General features: G+C 38.7%; 1 protein-coding gene across 5 annotated transcripts in view; it reads left to right on the top strand.

Moving 5' to 3' along the window:
• CNTN5 (contactin 5) overlaps window positions 1-22,608 on the top strand; it is a 1,006,880-nt gene that overhangs the window by 966,399 nt on the left and 17,873 nt on the right. For all 5 annotated transcript variants that reach the window (XM_072968929.1, XM_072968925.1, XM_072968928.1 and 2 more), the window contains one exon: window positions 8,847-8,956. In XM_072968929.1, coding sequence (XP_072825030.1) covers window positions 8,847-8,956 — 110 coding nt within the window. The remainder of the gene's footprint in view (window positions 1-8,846; window positions 8,957-22,608) is intronic.

Genomic DNA, 22,608 nt, shown 5'->3' with positions numbered 1-22,608 from the left:
ATTTATTTCTTACCTTATACATAAAAGATTGTACTGATAAGGAAATATCAGACAGGATTTTTTGTTGGAAGCTTTTCACACATGATATAATTAAATCCTCATGACAGTTTTGTCTAATAGGCATCATTATCTCCATTGTAGGGAAAGAGATACTGAAATTCAGAAAAGTTAAGGAACTTGCTAAAAAAAAAAGTTACATAGCTTGTCACTGAGAATTAAACTCAGGTCTGCATAATCATTAAATCCATGATTTGTCTATAGCAAGCTGCCCTCATATGCATAACCTCATTGAATTCTCATATAAAACTCCTAGGTGGGCAGGGCCCAGGCAGTACGCCCATTTTACAGATCAGCAAACTGTCAAACTGTGGCTTATTCATGGTTATAGTCACAGGTGGTAGTGCTGAACTGCAAACTCAGCTTCTTACCTCAAAAGCCTTGATTCTTTCAAGTTTTAATACAAAAATATAATTTTCTGAATAAGAGAAAACCTAGTTGTTCTAACTCCCTACAATTAGCTTTTTCTGTATAGACCTTCTATTCAAGTGCAGAATTTCATTTGGTCCTGCAAGTAAATACAGTGCCTTACAGTAGCTAAATTTGACAGGTGACTGAGCTAATGTTCCACCACAGGCAGTACAAATTTGACCTTCCAAATAATTATTGTTCACGTCAACTGACCCTTTTACTTCCTCCGTGCCCATGTGTGTGGCTTGAATAGCTCAAGAGAATTATTCATCTTTGGGCACTGGGAGTTCTTGGGGGGGAAATAAATAAGGCCGTCTGAATATTGAAGTACAAAGGTAGTGTCTGATTTATGGAAGATGCAGTTTCTCAGTACAAGCTGCCTTGTGTTTTATGACGAGCCGAACTCTGAAGCAGAGGTAGAATGTTTATCTCAGCACAAGAATGACCAGGAAAGTGAAGAATCGAGTAGTAAGAAGGAATCCTAGGTGTTCTAATGAAATATTCATGAACTTAGCATCTCAAATTTCTGATGTGTTTTCAGATAGTATAGCCAGTGTCCATATTAATTATATTAACTCTTCCAACCAAGTATGAGACAGGCATCTTAAGCCACAATCTACTCTTCAGGAAACTGAGGCTCAGAGAAAAGCTAAATAACATGTTTAAATGCATACCAGTAAATGACAGAGCTGTAAAAGCAACTGGAGTCAGTGACAGAGTTGGGACTTGGACCCAAGTCTGTACGGCCCCAAAGCTAATGCTTTAAACTATTACCCTATACCGCCTTATCAGGAACATTTATAATAATATTATTTTGTGACTGTATCATATTATTATATACAATAATAATATTTTGTATCATTTGTTACTCTGAAATCTGTTCTGAAGTATACATTTTATTCAGGAATTACATATTCTTGTTGTTTTAATTTATTTAACCTAATTATCAAGCATATGGCCCCAAAGGTCACATGAGATGAACTGAAGACGTTTGTGAACGTGCTTTGTATGGTTAACACCCGTGCTGCCTTCAGGAAATCCAGATTTGTACATTCCTTGTCAACCTTGGCTTTGAAATTAAAGTATAGCAAGCACCCTGAGTTGTTAATACTGTTTCCTTAAACTTGAAATGGCTTGCCTTTAGAGATTTCACTTTCAAGCCACATAGGAAACATGCATATTTTCTTTCAAAGATACTGAGTTCGTTGGTGTAATATATCTCATAGTAATACTTCATTTATTTTGGTGGACTGAAATACGAAAGATACCAAGGAAATTAAATCCAGATAGAGTCTGCCTTTGTTCTGACAACAAAATTCAAACATATATTTAGCATTTGTTCACGAATTAAATTTACTAATTTGGAACCTCATGTGTACATATGAGTAAAGTTTTAGCATTGTTAAATTGTGTCAGGCAGATAGGGCAGGACAATGGAAGGGAGAGAGCGTTTGCCTGGAGTGCACAGAGCTTGGGTTCCAAGCTCACCCTGACTCTCAGGTCTGGGGCTTTTTTTTCACCTGTCTGAGCCTTACCTCCCTCCACTTAACAAAAGAAAGTCTGGAACTCGAATATCTCGGGAAGTCATTGCAAATCTAAAACTGAAATTTTGTCAGTCTATTCTACATTCTGAAATATTCTTTTACATTTTAGTTGTCCAGAGTAGGCAGTAATAATAGATCAACTTTTGCCGTACACTAAAAAGAGGGAAATCCACCTCCTTTTTAGTCACTTGGCAAACTACTTTACTTGAAAAGCAGTGAACATTTTCAAGTTTGAGTCATTTTTAAAAAAAATTCAAAACCTGTAATAAACTGATGAGATAATGTATTCATGCAGGTTCCTGTCCTCTGTGTCTGTGGACGGTCACACACATCCACAGTGTGTCTTTGTCACCATACTCTTGTCCAAAGCCCAACTAATCCAGACTGTGTTTCCCTGTAAGATAAATTGTTTCTTTGTTCTTCCGTTAACCTACTCCACCTGTTTATCACCTCAAACTCCCTCCGTATTCTTAGATTAAGTGAAAAACGAGAGCAGTGGGGCAGGCTTTCTATCCCCATTTATGGGCATAGTTCCTCCTCTTCATATCATGATACGGCTATGTGCCCAGAGTGCCACGGAGAAGCCATCTTTTCACGGCTGACACCAAGCCATGAAGAGCAGCGTGTGGGCTGCCGTATCAAACACAGCCACCAGAATTCATGCTGTTTGGAGGGAAGCACGGACCACATGGGCTTCGAGGCACACCTTACAGCATTAGTTCTCCCATTTCCCACTTCGCGCTGGGACATCAACGGTGGAGGACGCCCACATCCAGAGCGCACTCCCAGAAGCACCTGTGTGCAATCCCCATGCTCTCCATCTTTTTCTTTCCCTCTCAAGGAGCCTGTTGGAATGCGAGTGAGAAGTACATGATTGTAGGGAAAGTCTTGAATGTGATCTGTTATAGAAGGACTCATCATTGATAAATAGAGATACTTAGTCGCTCTCTTGGGAAGTGACCTTGACTTCTGCCACTCTGAGGCTGACCGCTGCCCTAAAGTACTGCCAGAAAAGCTCCAAATGGTTTTTCTGCTAGTACCTTCGAGACGTTGAACCCTTTCAAGATTTCCACAACAGAAGTAACCCTGAAAGTCTCCGTCAGTGACAAGCGGCATCTCTCATAAACCTGGGAGAAAAGAGATCTGCCTGCCGTGGCTCCCATGCCCCCTGCACATATGTCAACTATCTATACTCTGAACCAGGCAAGAACGACATGCATTCTAACTCTGATTTGACTTCAGATCTCTAGGGTATGGTATAATCCCACGCAACACCCTCATTTTGGAAACAGTTCTGTTCTTTTATTGACGTATAGTCTGTTTACAATGTTATGTAAATTTCTGGTGTACTCATACTGATTCAATATATATGTGTAGATATATATATTTCTTCTCATATTCTTTTTCATTATAGGCCATTACCAGGTATTGAATATAGTTCCCTGTGCTATGCAGTAGGACCTTGTTATTTATCTATTTTATATATGGTAGTTAGTATCTGCAAATCCCGAACTCCCAATTTATCCCTCTCCCCCTTTCCTCCATTAACTGTAAGTTTGTTTTCTATGTCTGTGAGTCTGTTTCTATTTTGTAAACAAGTTCATTTGTGTCATGTTTTAGAGAACTGCAAAGTTCCAACGTAAGTGATTTTAAAGTGCACGATGTAAGTGACAAAAAGTGATTTTTCTTCCAACATGAAAAATCAAATTGGTTTTCACTTCTACATTTCTAGAAACACTTATTAGTTAAAGCTACATCCATTTTCCACTTAGTTCTTGTTACTATGGCTTTGGAAAGGGAAAGAATCTGAGCATTCAGTTACAGCTACTAGAAAAACAGAGGGAAATTAAATATATATCATATATAATATAGATTATGAATAGGTTGAAAGATTTGTTTATATGTGATGTGCTTTAGCCTTTTCTAGTTTCTTTTTTTTTACTTTTTCTTTATGTAAAATGTATGCAGCTTTTATTATTATCAAAACCAAAAAGCTCCTCCTTGTTTGCAAAAAACAACATGCAGTTATCCTCCTGCAAACGGAGCTACACGGCTCATATGAAAACCCGACTTCATGAGGTGTCATTCTCCAGATAAGTCTTGAGCTAAAACTGAGCTCAGTGGGATTTATGTGGACTTGAAAATTAATAAATTGGCATATTAGCTGTAAAATACAAGGAATAATTTCCTGTCGTAGCCAGATGATCCATTTGGATTAGAGCCTGTAAAAGTTCAACTACAGCTGTCCTCACTGAATTTTTAAATAATGAAACCATAACCCTTCTCCCAGGGAGTGTGTAAAGCTCTCCGCTGATTAATGCTGTTGCCCACCCCTCCCGGGAAGTCAGACGTATGATCAATATCACAGGCTCATCCCCCCATATTACTTGGAGAACTCCAGCTGCTAGGTCACTTCACACAAATGTATCATCTAAATTCATGAACATGGTAATGCTGCACAAAATTTTTAATATAACAGAAACTGAATCCTATCAGTCAACCTATCCACTTCAAAAACCCCAAGATTGTAGCGAAGGTGTTAGCCACGGCCTAATTAATATCATCATATGTGAAAGAAAAGAAAAGAAATCACTTTAAATCTTTGAATCTATTAGACATAAGGCTGGTATAACTCTCAGAAATAAGTCCTTGGGTTTCCATCCTGTTGCCCGAGTGTACCGGACAGAGGTGAGAGTGGCAGGAAGCGTCCCGTGATTTATGGGAGAGTTTTAGAGACGCTGGGACATGACAGGATCATGGGGTCAGAGCAGCTGTAGTTCAAAATTACCCAAAATTCCATGAAACAGGAAGAAAAGGAGTTGACAGTAAGCCCGTGTGAGGGTTACATAGGAGATGATGGGGGTTTAGCTGGTTTCTGGCAAGACTTGGAGAGACTAAGTGGGGATTCCAACATCAATACTCTTTTTTATTATTATTATGGAAATATGGTCAGTTTACAATTTTGTGTGAGTGTCTGGTGTCCAGGATAATGGTTCAGTCATACACGCACAGACATATGTTCCTTTTCATATTCTTTTTCATTATAGGTTCCTACAAGTTATTGAATGTAGTTCCCTGTGCTGTGCAGTAGAAACATCAGTGCTCTTAGGAGAGGTTAGGTGTGGTCGGCAAGGAGAAAGAGCAGTAGCAAAGGGAAGAACACCAGGTGTGTGAACACAGACGTGTGCTCAGAAGCAGAACGGTGTCCAGAGAGCAGTCCTCTCACCCCGTGCCCCCTGACCCTGAGGAGCACTCCCGTCTCTGCTCCTGACCCCAGAGAGCAACCTCTGACCTCCTGACCGCTAACCCTAGCCGGTACCCTAGTTACTGCCCTCTGGCCCTGAGAAGCACCTCACCCCCCAGCCCCCGACACATCTAGGACAGAGCATCCCTGGATTCTGTGCCAGGCTGGAAGTATTGCTGGGCTGGAGGGACTCTCTCCCGCCCTGTGCTCTGACCTGACTATCTTGTTCAAATCCTCCCTCCACCCTCCAGGAGCTGTGTGACTTTAGGCAAGTTTTTTCAGCTCTCTGCCCCTCAATTTCCTCATCAGAAAAATGGTAGTAATGAAGGGAGGGTTGTTGGGAGGATTAATTAATACATATGAAGAATTTTGAATAAGGCTTAGCACACAGCAAATCCTCAGTAAATGGCAGTTCTTATGATTACCTTTGGTTATTCCCCCCTCATCTATTCTGTTTGTTATTTTTTGTCTATTCATTTTTAATCTTCTTCCATCCATTCACGTATCAATTATTTGGAAGCAACTGGGCAGCAAGAGAATGAACTATATATTTTCCCTGTAAAATCTCTTCTGTGCCCCAAAAACTGACCCTAAGAGATAGAGGATGAGCCAGCTGCTTCCTCGGTGCTGATTTCAAACCAACAGAGAAAGAGCACCTGAGACCTCTGTTTATATGTCACCTTTTTCATCTGCAAAACGAAGGCATGGATTTGAAACATTGCAGTTAAGAAGTAGAAATGAGTGAAATAGCCCCAGTGTAGACCATAGGGAGTGACAGAGAATCCAGCAAACATCAGAGAATACGCCCGGACTAAAGGGATCAACTGCCAGTTCTCATCTACCAACACCCAAGGATTCAGACTTCGTATGGCCCTTCTCCTCCCCGCCTAAAGAAGCCATAAATCCTTATTTTTACATGAAGTGCTGGAATTAATTTAAAACATTATTGGGGCAAACAAAACATGACTGAAGACTCATTGGCCATCCACGTGTGACCTTTGATCTAAGTGACTTTCTTAAAATCTTTCTGGTTGTGACTTTCCATCATGCGGTTACAGTGGGATGCCCAGACAGAACAGCTACTTCCAAACCAAAGCAGACTGCCTATGCCAATCAGTTACTCTTGCCTACAGGCAAACTTTGATCCACATGAAAATGTTCACTTTACTATCAACTTCTGGAAGTTTCCAAACTTCCAAAAAACTTCAGTTTGGAAACTTCTGGAAGTAAACTAAGTGAGGTTATTTTTTTGCATGCTGAAAATTCCAATTCAGGTCAGCATAGATCTACTGCTGATATAATTTACACCTAGAAGGTGAAACAAAAAATGACTCTTCAGTTTTTGTTTCCTTTACTCTCATTCAATTAGAAACAACAATTATATTTAGCTCCCAAGAGTGCAACTGTGAAATGTCTTGAGTCTGACTCTGGTTTAAAACTCTTAGAACTTTCAAACAGAAATCAGGGTGCTGGTTTGAGAAATAATTTTCTGAATATTTTCATTTTTACTTTTTAAATTTCTTTTATTCTATTTAAAAAAGTACTTAAACTTGTGTAGCACTACATTGAGAGAGAGATGTCTTTCTCTAGAGGTAAAGAGAGCTAGAAAGGCTGTCACCCCCACCACATATTTTGTGCTTCTGAAATTATTTATCCCCCTGCAACCTTCTTTGATGAAGCTGTAATTGCCTCAATAATTAAAAAAAAAGTTGAAAGAAAGCATTTGGCACACAAATCTCAGCAAAGCATTAACTTAGGCAAAACTACTTCCAAATTGCAAGTGATACTTTCTTTAAAATAAATCATATCCTAAATCCCAGCAGACTGTACACACCTTAAGAACATCAGCCTTTCCTCTCAGTTACTTGCAAAATCAAGAATTTTAATTCCTATTAAGTAGAATGAAAAAAATATTTTTGTTGCCAGTCTGCTGATCAGAATTATAGAGCAAAAGAGAAGTTTTTTTTTCCCCAGAATTTGGTTTTAAATCAGGTAGATGAAAATGGGATGGGAGAAACCACTAAGCAGAAGGAAAAAATAAAGTGTATTCAAAAGGTGACAGAACGAGAAATTACAACTTACACCGTGGCAGAAATTAATGTCAGCTTCTGTGTAAGGATTAATGTGAATTTACCAAAGCACTTCAAATTAACACAATTATAGCATATAATTCCAATGAAAGTTTTACCAAAAGAATAATCATTGCTTGATACAAACATGTACCTCTGAAAAAGTCTATGGGCTTCTTCCACAGTAGCAAAGATAGATGTTTTGAGCTAATATTTTTCAATTAATAATATTCAAAGTCTCCCAGAAAGATATGTGTCTACCTTCCATTAGAAAAGGCGAAATTCCAGAAAATGACTATAATTCCCTTAATATTTCTAAGACTTTAAAAAATGTTATTTAGAATTCTGTCTTTGCCATATGGTTCCCCAAATCTAAAAAAAAATGCATATATATATATTTTTTTTTTCAGCAGATTCATCTGAACTCTTACCAGGGGTTAGAATCAAAATTCTCTACAATTTTTATGGGGCAGGATTTTTTTTTTAAACAGACTTTGTACAGACGTTGAACTAACGTGCAGCCTTTATTCTGCCATTTCATTTAACGTGTGTTTGCGACACAGTATTTATGATTCAGCAATGTCAAAGCTAAAAATATTTTGTTCCTCGTGGAGAGTACAACCTCAAATAAAGTGCACCTCTTGATGGATGCCAGTCAGACATGGTGTATTTGGGGGGGAAAAAACCAGTGAGAAAGGTCACTGAGCATAGGAACAAATGAAAAGGTGGTTTTGGGCAGCAGCACCCAGACCTTCGGGGACTTTCCTTTTCAGTCCACACACCTGCCTTAAAAGTCAAGGCATGCCTTTTAAATATCATGACTCATAACACATTCCTTACACAATCATGGAAATGTAGCTTTGTGGTTGGAACAACAACAAAAGAAATCTAACGAAATTTAGATTCTGTTTGTGACCGCACAGGGTAAAAAAAAAAATGAAATAAAATAAGTGATATTTTTGAGTGAATAATTTAAGTGCCAAGCACTGTGCCAAATAATTTATACATATTATTCCAATTAAAACGAACTTTAAAAATCCAGGGACTAAGTAGTTTCAATTTGCCTAAATGACAGCTGATGGAACTGGGGCTTAGCAAAAGGTAAAGAAACTCGCCTGAAGGTAAATAATTTTTGGAAAGCAAAACTCAGCCACCACAGTGACAACAAAATAGCCACGCCTGGCTCATAGTCCATTCTTTTGATCATTATTCTAGAAGGGCAGACAATTTAAGTTAGACAGTTTAACTTCTCCAGAAATCCAAGTTAACCCAAGGATAAAGATCTTCTTTGCCTGTCTTGCTGCATTTGTTATTGGTCATTGGTAAGGTACTGATGAGACTTGACCCAAAAGAACAAATCCACAAAATCGTCTTTTTATCTTGCGTTCTTCATAACCACCACAGCGCTTCATTTCAGAAATGAGGCAGAAAGGAGTAGCACCTGACGCATTCAGGTGCACTGCTTTGGCAGACGTAACGTGTTACCATCGTGGTTTATCATTTCCATTTTCCTTCATACAGAACCCACTGCCGCTCCCACAGATGTCAAGGCTACAAGTGTGTCTGTGTCAGAGATCCTCGTTGCATGGAAACATATTAAAGAGAGTCTGGGAAGACCACAGGGATTTGAGGTATGAAAAGAACTATGGACGATAAGCCTTGTTATTTCTGCTGACATTGTAATCTCCTGAAGAGATGGTTTGGTGACACTTCAACAGAACTTAGCCCTTTGAAATGTTGCTCGATGGCGAAGAAAATAAGAAATGCACTATTTTACTGACACGTATCATGTTGCTCACTGGCTGGTTTACTTTTCAACACAGTCGTTGCCATAGCACCACGCAAAGATTTTTTAAAATAGAGATGAAATGGACCTTTAGATATAAATCAGGAGCTTACAAGTGGGTATTTACTGGTATCCAGTGCATTGGGGGTTAGAAGTGTTTTTGTGTATTTCTCTCTAATAATTTAATGTATAAAACAAGTTTTCCTACTGTACTGTTCGTACCTCCTATACTAACTTCTCAAATTTGCTTGGAACTTAGTGATCTGTACTTATTACTCAAAAGACTTTTTTATCCCTCAAATTTTGCTATTTTTAAACATACTTATAATGGTGAACATGTTACAACAACTCGTTGACTTTGGTACAATCTCCCAGCCTCCACGCGGACTGCAGGACTATGAGCAGTCTGTGAACTCGACTATTGCACGAAAACAGGGTCCCTCCTTCTCATACTCTTGTTTTTGCCTTTGCCAGTCAAGGACAGGATGAGGGAGGGGGTGACTTATCAAATACAAAAAAGAATTAGCGTCCAACCCAAGATCTTAAACTTTTTAATGCCAACTTTTACTCTGTTTCAATTCCCACTAAGAGAAAAATCATCTTGATTTTTGAACAATGATCAAGTGTAGGACTTGTATATGAACATAGTTTCTGGGCTATAAACACATTCCTTTATTTTATTGAACTTTCAAAATAATGCCTGGGAACCATCTGATTAATATACAGCTAGCATTAGATAAAGATTATTGTGATTAAGAATTTATACAATCTTTCTACGAGTTACAGCAAAGGTCATTCATAGACCTATACAACACCATGGATTTATTTCTACAGTCTTGCTTCAGTTCATTATTTGACGGTAAGTCAATACATATCAACATAATTGCATGTTTGCTTTATTACAAATTTCTTCTCCCTATCCGTGCTGCAGGGACCGTGTCTGTTCACCAGTGGATCTCAGAAATAGTCGTACTTGGCTCATGACAACTACAATAAATATTCGTTGAATGAGTGGGGATCTGTGCTTCACAGTCAGCCCCTTTGGGAACCCCTGTAGAAGACACGGGGGGAACCAGTGCAGCTCCCCTTCACTGGGTCAGGGTACCATCCCCCAGGGGCTGTGAATGTTGGCTGTTAATGGTTCTCAGCTTCCCCTCTGGAGAACTGCCTTCCACTGAGGGGCGCTGTCTTACCTGAAAAGTACCTCCTGGACAATCAAGCAACCCAAGGCCAATGGCGGGCGGACAGTGACTGACACTGACCTTGCCTTAAGGAGGAAACAACTTCGTGGTACAGTTTACCATCCAGAGCCTTTGTCCTGTACTTCAGGCCAAGACTAGATTACCTGGGACCACGCTCTTGCTCAGTTCCTTCTCCTCCCCCTCCTCCCTTCCTCATAGATTTACCTGCACACATTTTCACAATAAATCCCATCATTCCAGTCCGTGTCTCAAGCTCCACTTCAAAGGAGCCCAGCTTAAAACAACTACACCTGCACAGATCCACCTAGACAGCTGAATCAGAACATCTGGTGTGTACACTTTCAGAAAGCCGTGAGGTGTATCCTGGTGTACAGAAGAGTGAGGGTCCAGGCTTCTCCATCTCCACGTGATGCTCCTCTCACACAGCCAGTCATTTTCAACCTTTTTTCTCCCTGATCTAACAGCATGACATTCATATTCCCACCATGATTCACCTGTAATGACAGCTTTCTATGAGGTCCTAGAGAGATCACGTGAGATTTAGATTTGTACACAACTCTTCCCTTCCTAAATATAAATCATCATCATTCATTCAACAAATATTTATAGGAGGCCTGCTAAGTACCAGACACTGAGCTAGATGCTAGGGATAAAACAGTGAGCAAAGGAAGTCCCTGTCATAGTCGGGAAGGCAGGCAGTAAATAAGCCAACAAATAAATGTGTGATGTAATTTTAACTGAATGATAAATGCTGTGCAGAAAAACAGAACTGCACTAGAAGGTTAACTGACGGTCTGCTGTTTATAGAGGTTTGAGGGGTCACCCCTTCTGAGACTGTGATAGTTAACATGACCAAATGAGAGAAGGACAGAGGCAGAGAGAACAGCAAACTCAAAGGCTTTGACGTAAGAGTGTGCTGGCCTTGTTCAAGGACAGGAGTGATTTTGGTGAGACAGCAAGGAACAACAGGGGGAGTGGTAACAAGATGATGGAAAAATCGCCGAGCCAAAAACCAGGTTATCTGGGGTTGTGTGAACCACAAAAAGGGGGTTTGGGTTTTATCCTAAGTATAAGGGAAAACCATTAAAGGATTATGAACCAAGAGTCAAGTCACAATCTGGCATATTTTAAAAACGTCTCTTGGTCTAGAGGGTGAAGAATAGACTCTAGAGAGGACCTGAGGAGGAGCAGTGGAGAGACAGTCCTTCCAACCTCGGGGACAATGAGGTTGCTTTTAACCAGAAAATAGCAGTGGAACTGACACGAAGTGGACCTTTTAAGACAGAGTTGGAGCAGAAGTGTGACAGCATGTGATTATGAATTAGATGTGGACTATGAAAAAAGAGAGGATTCAAAGGTAATCCCAGAGCTTCTTGACCCAAGAAACTGGCTGACTGACAAATCATTCACCTACAATAAGGAACTCATGGAGAAGAACACATTTTAGAGAAAAAAAAAAATCAGATTCTGGTTTAGATGTGTTAAATTTTATGAGCCCTTTTATTTCCAAAAAGAGTTGTCAAGTGAGTCTTGTTTTAAGAGAAAGGTTAGAGATAGAGCTATAACTCTGAGGAGTCATCAGTGTATAAACGGTTTCTATGCATGTGCTGGCTGATATCACTGAGTGTTGATAAAGACGTCTGAGAATTGAGCCCAACAGTACCTCACTATTTGGTACTCAAGAAAGGAAGAGGATGTGGCCAAAGCAACTGCAGTAGATGCTGAAGAAGTCCAGATGTCAAGAGAAGAGTTTTAAGATGGAGTGTTCTACTGAGTCAAATAAATGCTGCTAAGAAACTCAGAAAAACGAGACCTGAGGTTGCCCAATGAATCTGACAATACAGAAGCCCTGCTGACCACGGTGAGAAGGGTTCCACTGAAGGCTGGTGATCAAGGTTTGAGTAAAGGTAGATTTATTTAGAGAGATACGTACTGTGTAGAGTGTAGGCTGTTTCAAAAGGCAAGAGAAAGGCCACGAAGTATGGAGGTTGGGTGCTCAGGTTAAAGCAGAAAAAGATACACACTCCATAGACAGAGTGCAGGCCATCTCCGAAGAGGAGGGAGTGAGAGAGGCAGCCATGAGGCATGGTGTTGCCAGTTTTTATGGGCTGGGTAGCTTCCCACCTACAAGTGGGAGGACCATTCCAGCTGCCCTGGGGAAGGGGCTGGGATTCCCAGGAATTGGGCCACTGCCCACCTTTGACCTTTTGTGGTCAGCCTTGGGACTGTCATGGCGCCTGTGGGCGTGTTACTTATCATGCTAATATGTCACAGTGAGCATATTGTAGCTTAAGGTCTGCTAGAAGTCAAACCTCCCACCATCTTAATCCTCAAGGCCAACTGGGAGTTGAATCTTCCACCATTTTGGTGTTAATTGCTGTCATTCCTTGAATGGCTGTGCCCTGCCCCTTTCCCTCCTGTCTCATTCCCCCCCTCAGAGATTTTACTCCCATAATCTTATGGGGGCGCAAGGTTTGCCTAGAGAGCAAGATCACTCAAGAGTGACACTTGAAAGTGTCAGAGCACAAAGGTTTTGCTAAAGCTACTTCATTCAAATGACAAATTATCACAAGCAAAAATGGAGTATCCTTAAGGATATAAGTTTACAGGGATTAATCAAATTCTGTAGCAATCATCATAATGACTGCATTTTTTTAATTAAAATAAATCAACACAAAATTTGACAACTATTTTTACACATAGAAACAACACAGAATCCATGGGCACAGTAACACATATACTATTTTTAGTGCATTATACATTGTGGTTTTAAAAAAGATGGCATCTTGTTACCAAAAAAAAAAAAATCAGTATCTTGTTAACAGAAAAGTCAAATGTATGCTTTCTTATAATCAGAAAATAATTAAAACTTTATATAATTCAGTGACCAAATATGACTTTATTTTAAGTAAAATATAGTCAGCGAAGACTATTTTTAATTTATACTATCTCATAATTATTGTATAGTTGCGTGCAGCTTTTAAAAAAATGTGATAGAAGTAAAATTTATCAGCATCACTCTCACCCTCCGTGTTTTGCACTGTCCCTTTAAGAAAAGCTCTGCCTCTGCCCTTCACCTTACCCACCTCGGAACCTCCTGCAATCCTTGTCTCGTTTTTTCTTTAGTGAAAGATCTCTCCCCAACTAAATATTTATAAAATGTCATAACTCCCTAAAGCTTAATATTTCATCTCATCACTATCTCTCTCCTCCATTCTATCCCAATATAGATGTATTTACTAATAGTGGAATTCTGAGCATGGTGACAAACAAATATTTTTTTGTCCTTGAAGCCAATGAGACTGGATTTGAGTTTTATGTACTGATCATACCAGTCCTACGAGTCATTTTTCTAGCCATAAGTGCAGCTTTACCTGCAATGTTGAAAGTAGTTAGTTACTATAAAAGCTCTAACGGTGTGCCATTTTGAAAATAGAGGAGACAGTGTTTTTGGCCACGTTTCTTGTTTTTCCTGAGTTGAAATGTGTGAGTAAGATAGAAAAGGTCCTGCTCTTACGAATACTGCATCCTAAGGGGAGAAAATAAATAGATAAATAAATAACACATAAATAAATAAGTAGATACATATTAAGTGAGAAAAATAAACAAGTAACAATATATATAAAAGTGCAACAGGAGAGCACACCTGGCTCATTTAAGGGATGGAAGGAATTAGAGCAGCAAGACCTTGCTGAGCAGAGGTGTGAGTGGAATTTAAAGGAGTCAGAGAGTGAGGTGGGCAGACACCAGATTATACAGGGACACAGAGATTACGAGAAGAGTTTGTCTTTTATTTCAAATGCAATGGAAAGCCATTGGGGTAATTTTAGGAGGAGATTGACAATTGCCTGATTTACATTTAAAAAAAAAATCACTCTGGTTGCTCTTCTGTGTAGAATGAAAGGGTATGAGGAGAAAGGTCAGGAGTAGAAGTTAGGAGGTTATTGCAATAATCCATGCAAGAAATGATGATAATTTAGACCAAGTTCACAACAATGGTGTAGAAGAAAAGTGGACATATTTTAGAGGCAGATCTGGCAGGATTTGCTGACTGATCAGATGTGGGGTTAACAAAAATGATGATTCCTACATCAGGAGCTTGGTCAAATGGATGAATAGTGGTGATGTTTACCAAAATAATAATAATTAATAATAATAATACGGGTGATATTTAAAGCCATTCTACTACAGGAAAGCACTTAAGGACAAATTTACAGAAGCGAGAAGAGGAAAGGAGAGGATCAGAGGAGGAACGAAGCGGGAGATAAACTGTGTCCAGGCACACTCAGCATTTAGAAGTTTAGCTGAAGAACAGGAATCAGCAAGGAGAGTAGAAAGAAGAAAGTTTGGCGGGAAAACCAGATATGAGAGGTATCAAAGAAACTAAAAGAGCAAATCAGAAAGATGGAAACGGTCAGCTGCGTTTAAACCTGCTAAGAGAGCAAGTGAGATCAAAGCAGAAAATTGTCTGTTGGGTTTAGAGATCACTGGGGATCTTCAGGAAATTTTCGTGATAAAATAAGTGATAAATATCCCTTGTGTCATCAGTTTAGCTACTGCAGGTTGTAGACATCAAACACCCTTAAGAACGCTACTGCTATCTAAATAATGATTAGTGGCAACAATCTGGGAAGAGAGAGACTCAATTTAGAACTCTCAGACCAGCAACACCTTTATTATCTGTTGTGGAGTCACCTAAACTCCTTGCCAGGATACCAAGGTGTTTTGATATACATTAGAATCATAACTCTCCGATGCTGTTATCAGAAATAGTTGAGTCAGACTCAACATCTGAAGATGTTTTTGCACCAGGCAATGATTAGAAGAGCGTCTAGCCACTGCAGACAAGTACTTCAGCCTCAGACAAAAGCAGTTAAAAAGAAGTCAGGATGAGACTTTAGCATAAGACACTTCCCTTAATACTCCAGGAATAGTAGAGGAGGTAAATGAGAAAGAAGAAATCATTTCTGAAGCCACGTGCACACGTTGATTTCCTTCTGGGCGGTAGCTCCTGTCAAATACATACTCAGCTGCCATTTTGATATTGACGCACTGCGTCCCTAGAATTCACGGCGCGGTATTAACCACTGATAACACCTCAGTGCACACTCCCTGATAAATAATCAAACTGGAGCCTGTGTATGGTTCGCCTGACTCTGCAACTTTTGTATTTTCTCTTCCTCTAATCTTGGGAGGCTACCCTCAAGCAAGGGTCGTTGAGAGGGAGATGGACGTCAGCAGGGAAACCAAGTCCTTCAGGCTCTTACAGCCTCACCTGACCTCCACCCCCTTCCACGCCCCTGTCACTGCGGTCTCCTTGCTCTGTCCCCACGCTGCTCCTGTACTGACTCCCAGCTCTGACTGTTGCCTGGACGGGCAGTCAAATTCGGGTCTTGTTTGTCCCTGATCTGATTTTCTGTGTGTTTCATCGGAATCTCATTTACCACGTGTTATTCATTCATTTACTCATCCACATGGTATTTACAGAGCCTGCTACGCTCTGGTGCAGTGTGTGGGCAAAACAGTGTGTGAAACAGACAGAGTCCCTCCTGATGGAGTCCACAGTCCAGCAAAGGAGACTGTTTTTCAGTCTCTTTCTTCCATTTTTTGGGTTTTGGTAGGTCCTGGTAGCTCCTTTTGTTTGATGTCTTGGTCTTGACCTTCTTTTTCCCCTGATGTAGCCAGACCAACGGGGCAGCAGTGAGGATCTCAGGAGGAGGCGTTCCCTGATACCATCTGTCAGTTATCTACTTACAATTGGCATTTTTGTCCTTTACAAGGAAGCCTCCATTACATCCTAATTGGTTTAAGAATTAATAAACATTTTGACTTAAACTATGTTCATCTGCAATTAACTTAATACTTTCAAATATACTAATCAATTCAAATCAAGCTAATTTTTGTTTTTAAATGGATTTAGTGTTCTACCTAATAGAATGGTCAAGGCAATCGATATGGTCAAAATAGTTATGGATAAAGTCAGAATGATGGATGCTCCTAGCCCTCCAGAAAATAAAATGACTTTATAGTAAGGGGCTTCAGGCCATTTTAGCAATATCATTCCTTTTAATTTCTAAGTGGGTCCACCCATGGATGTTTCTAAATGTCACAATTAGGCTATGAAAAGAGAAAAGGTGTTCTTTTCAACAAGCTTTTAAGACTGCCTTTATGAGTTTCATACTACCTCCCAAGAATGACCATCTGAGGAAATAAAGAATATGAGATCACAAAGATGGACACTAACCTAACTAATTGTATTTTATGAATATTTGAACAAATTTTGTTGACATTCTCTAAAAGCTTCCCATTTGAGAATTTTGAGTATCTACATGGATTAGCTTGAGATTTCATGGCTACAGAAACTATAAGTAGAAAGCATTGAGATTGAGATGTGTGAAATTTCTAGTTTATGACATGCAGCATGATTGAAAATTGGAAATGAGCTATATTTATTGAACGATTTTGATTCATGAATTACCATGACTGCCCCATCTGGCTTGGCATCCCTGTCATTGGCCCATGCAAGTAAATTATTAGATTCAGCTTAGAATTTATGAACCCACCAGCATTAAATGCCCTATGAATGGTAATTCCTGAATCTGAGAGCAGGGCCTCTCAAGCTTTTCTGAGAAAACCAGGATTTTTATGTGCATAAAAAAATCAGAGCATCTGCCAGTCCAGCAAGAAGGCAGACTAAAAGATAGGGCCAAACTTTATCATCTTCTCTCTGATTTTTCCCAAACTGGGAGGAATGGCAAAGGTAATTGTGTGATCACCGAATGTTGATTAATTTCTGTTATTCCTTCACTCAAGTATTTATTAAAATCACCCAACGTGCTAGGCAGTGGAAATGCAAAAATTAATAAGATCTGGTCCCTGCTCTCAAAAAGATCACCATCTAACATTGAGGGATACTGATGGGAAATTTTAAGTAAACCAAAGGCAGAGAGGAAGACAGTGGAACAATCCAATTCTTGTGTCCGTCGTCACCCAGGATTCCTCACCATCCTGATCCTCTGAAGAAACGCTAGTGAGAATGAACCCACGCGAGTGCCCTCCAAGGGCGCAAGCTTCTGTTTGCATGAGCACACGCTTCTGTCCCCAAATGTCCCCAGTTTTCCTACATAAAATAATAAGTCAATTATAAGCTTTTTACTTAATACTACACAAAATAAAAAGGAGTTTTTCAGCCTTATTTTAATATTGTGTTGTATATTCTGCTTGTGAAACAAAATCCCCCATGATTGTCAAGTTCATGGCGCTTGTATTTGCTGTGACCTCTTTGTTAAAGGATTGTTAACTGTGTTTTTTCGAATGGCTGGGTTGTATTTTTATGGCTGGGGGACAAGTACACAGTGTCCCAGTTCTAACTCCTAACTTTTTCATGCTTATTATTGAGAAGAGCAAAAGACAAAATAACTTGTCCAATTTTACAATTCTCAGTAAAAGACACCGCTAGAGATTCCGTTTTCCTGGGCTATGCTTGAGACTTGCATGCATTTATTCTGGAACTTCCAGAGGATATGTAACTCAGAAGTTCATTTCAGACATGTCACTAAAGCCATTTCCACTTATTGATTGCACTGAAAAGACACCAGTTGTGCTTCATGCTATGAAAGAAGTTGTAGCGGGGATTTCTTAAGGGAAGAAGGAAAGAGACTGTTGTTGCTTTTTATTTTATGAGCTGACTCTAATCATCAGAGCGGGAGGCCAAAAAATAAATAAATAAATGACGGTCCTTACTGCTGTCTGACAATAATTCATACTGGGCAGATTGCATTTAATTTGTACAGCAGGGGGTGGGAGGGTATATATGCAAGTGGGAAATGGAATTTCAATATAAATTAAAGGGGGAAGAGAAGCCGAAATGAAACCAGTCACCAAAAGGCTAAAACAAAGGCTGTTTTATTTTCCATATGGTGTGTGGGTAGCAGCTGTTTTGCAGATTTTCTGGCTTTTTATTATGACTATATAAAAATAAGTAGATAAAAAAACTAAACAGTGGGAAAAATTACTTCTATCCTTCCTTTTCTGAAATTCTGCAGACTCTGAAAAAAAATCGAATAACTTTCATCATGTCTCTATCATTAGATTTCCATCTTGGGTTATTTTCATAAACCGGGAGGCTAACTAAAGCTATTTATGTTTCTCAAAACTCAGCAGATCAAAAGGAAATTGAAGAAATAGCAGTTCAGTTGCTTAACTTGTTTCTTCCCCTGTCCTCCTGAAAGGCAACCCTGCCAAGTTATTTTAGAAAGTAATGGATAACTCAGTTTATACTGTGTTTCGGTTTCATTTGCTTCTAGACACATTGCTTCGTGGAGAAAATTTTTCAAATTTTCTTCTACTAAAAAGTTAAGAAGCCATTTTATTTTCAGGAATATTAAAATATATGCCTGGATGTGTTGTTTTATCCACAGAAAGAACCGAAAGGGTATGGAAGGTCTCTTTTATTATACTCAGAAAGAAGTATTTCCTATTTTTTCACTCTTTAATACAAATGTGAATTTACTGTCCGGCCTCTAAAGACAGTTTGTTTCTCATTCCTACTCCCAGCCCTCCTGAGCTCATCATACGTCCATCCACAGTCTCACTCTCTATTGCATAACACACCTTCATACACTAGAGCATCCATGCAAAAAATAAAATAGCAAATGTAGACATCAACCTATCCAATTTTAGAAAAACCTGGAACATTTTTGTTGACATTCTCTTAGAATGACTCATATGAGAATTACCAAATTGCAACAAAATCTTCCTTTTGGGGGCTTCATTTGTATCTCAAGCATCTGACAACATACTTGTGGCATAGAGGTCTTAAGTCAATGAGACTTAAGATACAGACATGGGCTTGCTTACGATACTAAGAAGGGGAGAAATAGTATAAAGTGTTTGAACACACCCCAGAAGGAAGCTTTGCAAAAGACCTACTTTCATTATAAATATGCCGATGACTAATTGACTAATTGTTGATTATAAAATGGCTGAGACTTTATTTTCAAAAGACAAGACTTAAAAAAAAAATCTGCATACAGAAAAGTGCACAAACCATAAATACACAGCTCAGTGACTTCCCAGGAAGTGAACATACTTGTGGAACCACAATTCAGGTCATGAAATAAAACATTATTAAAAACGAGAGACTCATCTTGTGTCTCCTGCAGTCACTATCCATATTTGCACCCTACCCTCCCCCCCAAAAAAGACAATATCCTGACTTCTGATTGGCTTCACTAGTTTTTGGAATCATATGGAGCTTTTTAACCTTGTATTTTTCACTCAACATCATTATGTTGGTAAGATTCTTCCATAGTGTTACATGCTTTCTCCTAAACTCCTTTGTAAATATTCCACAATTTATTTATCATCCCTTCATTGATGAACATTAGGGTTGTTTTACAGTTTGGGTCTGTTACGAATAGAGCTGACTACACAGAACAATTTTGGCAGAATTATCCACTTGCAGTATTAGGTCTCCTAATCCATGATCATTGCACATCCCTCTTCTTTTTAGGTCTTCTTTGACCTTTGTCCAGGCTGGTCTTGAAAATCTTTTCTTAAATTTATCTCTATTTTTTTTATTCTAATATAACTGCAATCTTTAACATTCATTTGTATTTTTTCTTTAACTTTGCATTGTGAAATATTTAAATGTGTGAAATATACAGAAGAGTATACTAAATTTCTATTCAACACTTGCCTTCAACAGTTATGAATTAATGAGTAATCTGTTTTATTTATAGCTCCACTTAATCAATCTTAGTATTATTTTGAAGCAAACCTCAGCCATTATATCATTTCACTCAACATATTTCATAATAAATCTCTAAAATATATGCTTTTTTAAAAATTGCCAAGTTTCTGCATCCTCAAGGCATGCAGGTTGGACAACGCACTCAGTTTAAAAAACGGGAGACTCAAAAATCCTGCCCAATGCAGCCCTTTTAAGGGTACATTTCTCTTGATCACTGCCTACATTTTTACCAGATCCCCCAGTGTTTCTCCCTGGGCAAGAATAGTTTATCATTTAGCAAAGAATCTGGAAAGGTTTTACTGGGATTTTGGGTCTTGTGACATCTGCAGTTCTCTTACTTTGTGAATTTCCTTCTTAAGTTTCCAACTGTTCTTTCTTGCACTAAACTCCGTGTTTGCTACCCCAGCCTTCTGGCACCAGGGTCATATTCTCCAACAAAACTCCCACAAACGTACCTGTCACGGTTGTGGCTCGTCCAGAGTAAACTCCTCTCCAGCTTCTCTCTGCTTTTGGATACTTGCCAAGGATTTTTTTTTTTTTAATTCTCATCATAGGCAGGATTTGCATGACCACTTCACAAAGCCACCATTTCTATCATTGTCTTTTTGATAACTGTGAGATCTGAGGCATTATTTTCTTCCCATGAATAATTTGTATGTTTTCTCCCTCTCCAGCTCTCTTTTTGATGACTCTTGCTCCAAAAAAATTCACAAAATTTTGGTCTTTTCAAAGCATTAACTTTGGCTCTATTCCAGTATTTTGTTTTTCAATTCATTAAGTACTCTCATCTTTATTACGCCCTTCTTTCTAGTTTGTTTGGATTTAAAATATACTGTCCTTTTTCAAACTCCTTAAGATGGGTGTACCACTGACTTTCAGCTTTTTGTCTCTTCTACTATACACATTTAAAACTCTCCATCTCCCAAACTCTACATTCCTATCACCTTTTATAGGGTAAACCATATAACATGCTTAAGTACATAATAATTTTTAAAAATTGATATTCTTCTACCTAAAAGGATTAACATTCACGTTAAAACTTGTATTCTTTCATTTCACTGGTATGTATTAAGAGATTATTATGTTTACAGCTCATCTAACAAAACAGATTGATGTACATTAGTTATAATAGAATACTTCCAGAATTTTCCTTCTATTCAATGTGCTGTATTTTAAAACATTTGAGGAAATAAAATGAAGAAGGGACGGGAACTAACATTTGTAAAAGACCTGCACTGAACTACATGTATTAAGAAGAAATTCAGTTACATTTATAGCCAATTTTTTCTGTATATTTTTAGATAGTAGTGGCAGTTTATAAGAAAAACAAATACAATGTATTCAATAAATGATATCCATTATTATGCTCCTGCTGCATTTTAAACGTCCTCAGTTCATATCCTCTAATCACTGTTGAATTGCTTCATAAATATTCAAAAGTTTAACTAAGCATTGTTTATTTATCTTCTTTGATTCATTAAATTGCATCCTTTATAGTAAGATTACGTCTGGGCACAAAGCAGCTAATATGCACGCAGTCCAACAATACTGACTGCCAGCGTGTCTCAGAGTATCGATTGTGAATAGACAATTTAACAACTATACCTAGTGTGAAGCTCCGGAGATTAGGAAACTGGAGATCAGCCCAACTGAAGCAAGCAGAGACTCTCCTGACCGAAGCGAATTCATCATCCATGCGGAGTGTGCTCCCCAGAAATAGGATTTTGAACTCTCAATAACAGCCCATAGCTGAACTTCGGTGTTACATAAGAGGAATGCAAAAAGCGATTTAAGCGTTATTAGGGAAAAGGATCACAGTGTTTCAAGATTTCTAGTGAAGAATCACTAGAGAAAGCAGGCTGCTCGTGGATTGCCTGCCTTCCAGCCCTCAGTTTACATTAGTCTCAGCTCGTGAATTTAAGAATGGCAATTAATTGAATGGAAACATATAAAAACCAACTTTTCTTAATTTGCCTTAAAGTAACGACAAAACCACGAGCAAAGAGAGGATCCTTTTCGCAGTCACAATGAGGGGTATGAAATAAACATTTTGGTGGTATTTTTGAAAGTTTTCTTTCCTTTCATCTTTGCGCAATGACCTGTCTTCAAAATCCCATTTTCTGGGTTCAAGCAAACAAGGAAATAGCCTCTGGCCTCTTTCTCTTTTATCTTTTTCTTCAGTGAAACAAACTGCAGTCACGAACATGAAGTTTTGTCTTTCACCTCAGGTGTAGGAGGATGTTTTTGTGTTGCTTGGAGAATTTGAGTGGAAGCTTGTCCTGACACCATATAATTTTGTTCCACCTCACAGCATCAGCCACCAGTCTGGGGGATATGGTCTAGGGCTGGAGGTCTCCCCACCTGAATAGACCTTCCATTCCTTTTTAGAACACCATTAAAAATCCATTATGTAAATTCCAAGGATGATTAAGCAGAAAAAAAATTTTTTAAGGAAATAAATGAAAAAAAAAGTTTTTGAAAGAGGGAAACAAATGATAAGGCTCAGTATGAATTCCTTCTTCTGTAAGATATTTTCTTGTA

This window comes from Vicugna pacos, chromosome 10 (genome assembly GCF_048564905.1).
Source record: "Vicugna pacos chromosome 10, VicPac4, whole genome shotgun sequence".
Lineage (NCBI taxonomy): Eukaryota > Metazoa > Chordata > Mammalia > Artiodactyla > Camelidae > Vicugna > Vicugna pacos.
This window is presented reverse-complemented; position numbering and strand designations above follow the sequence as displayed.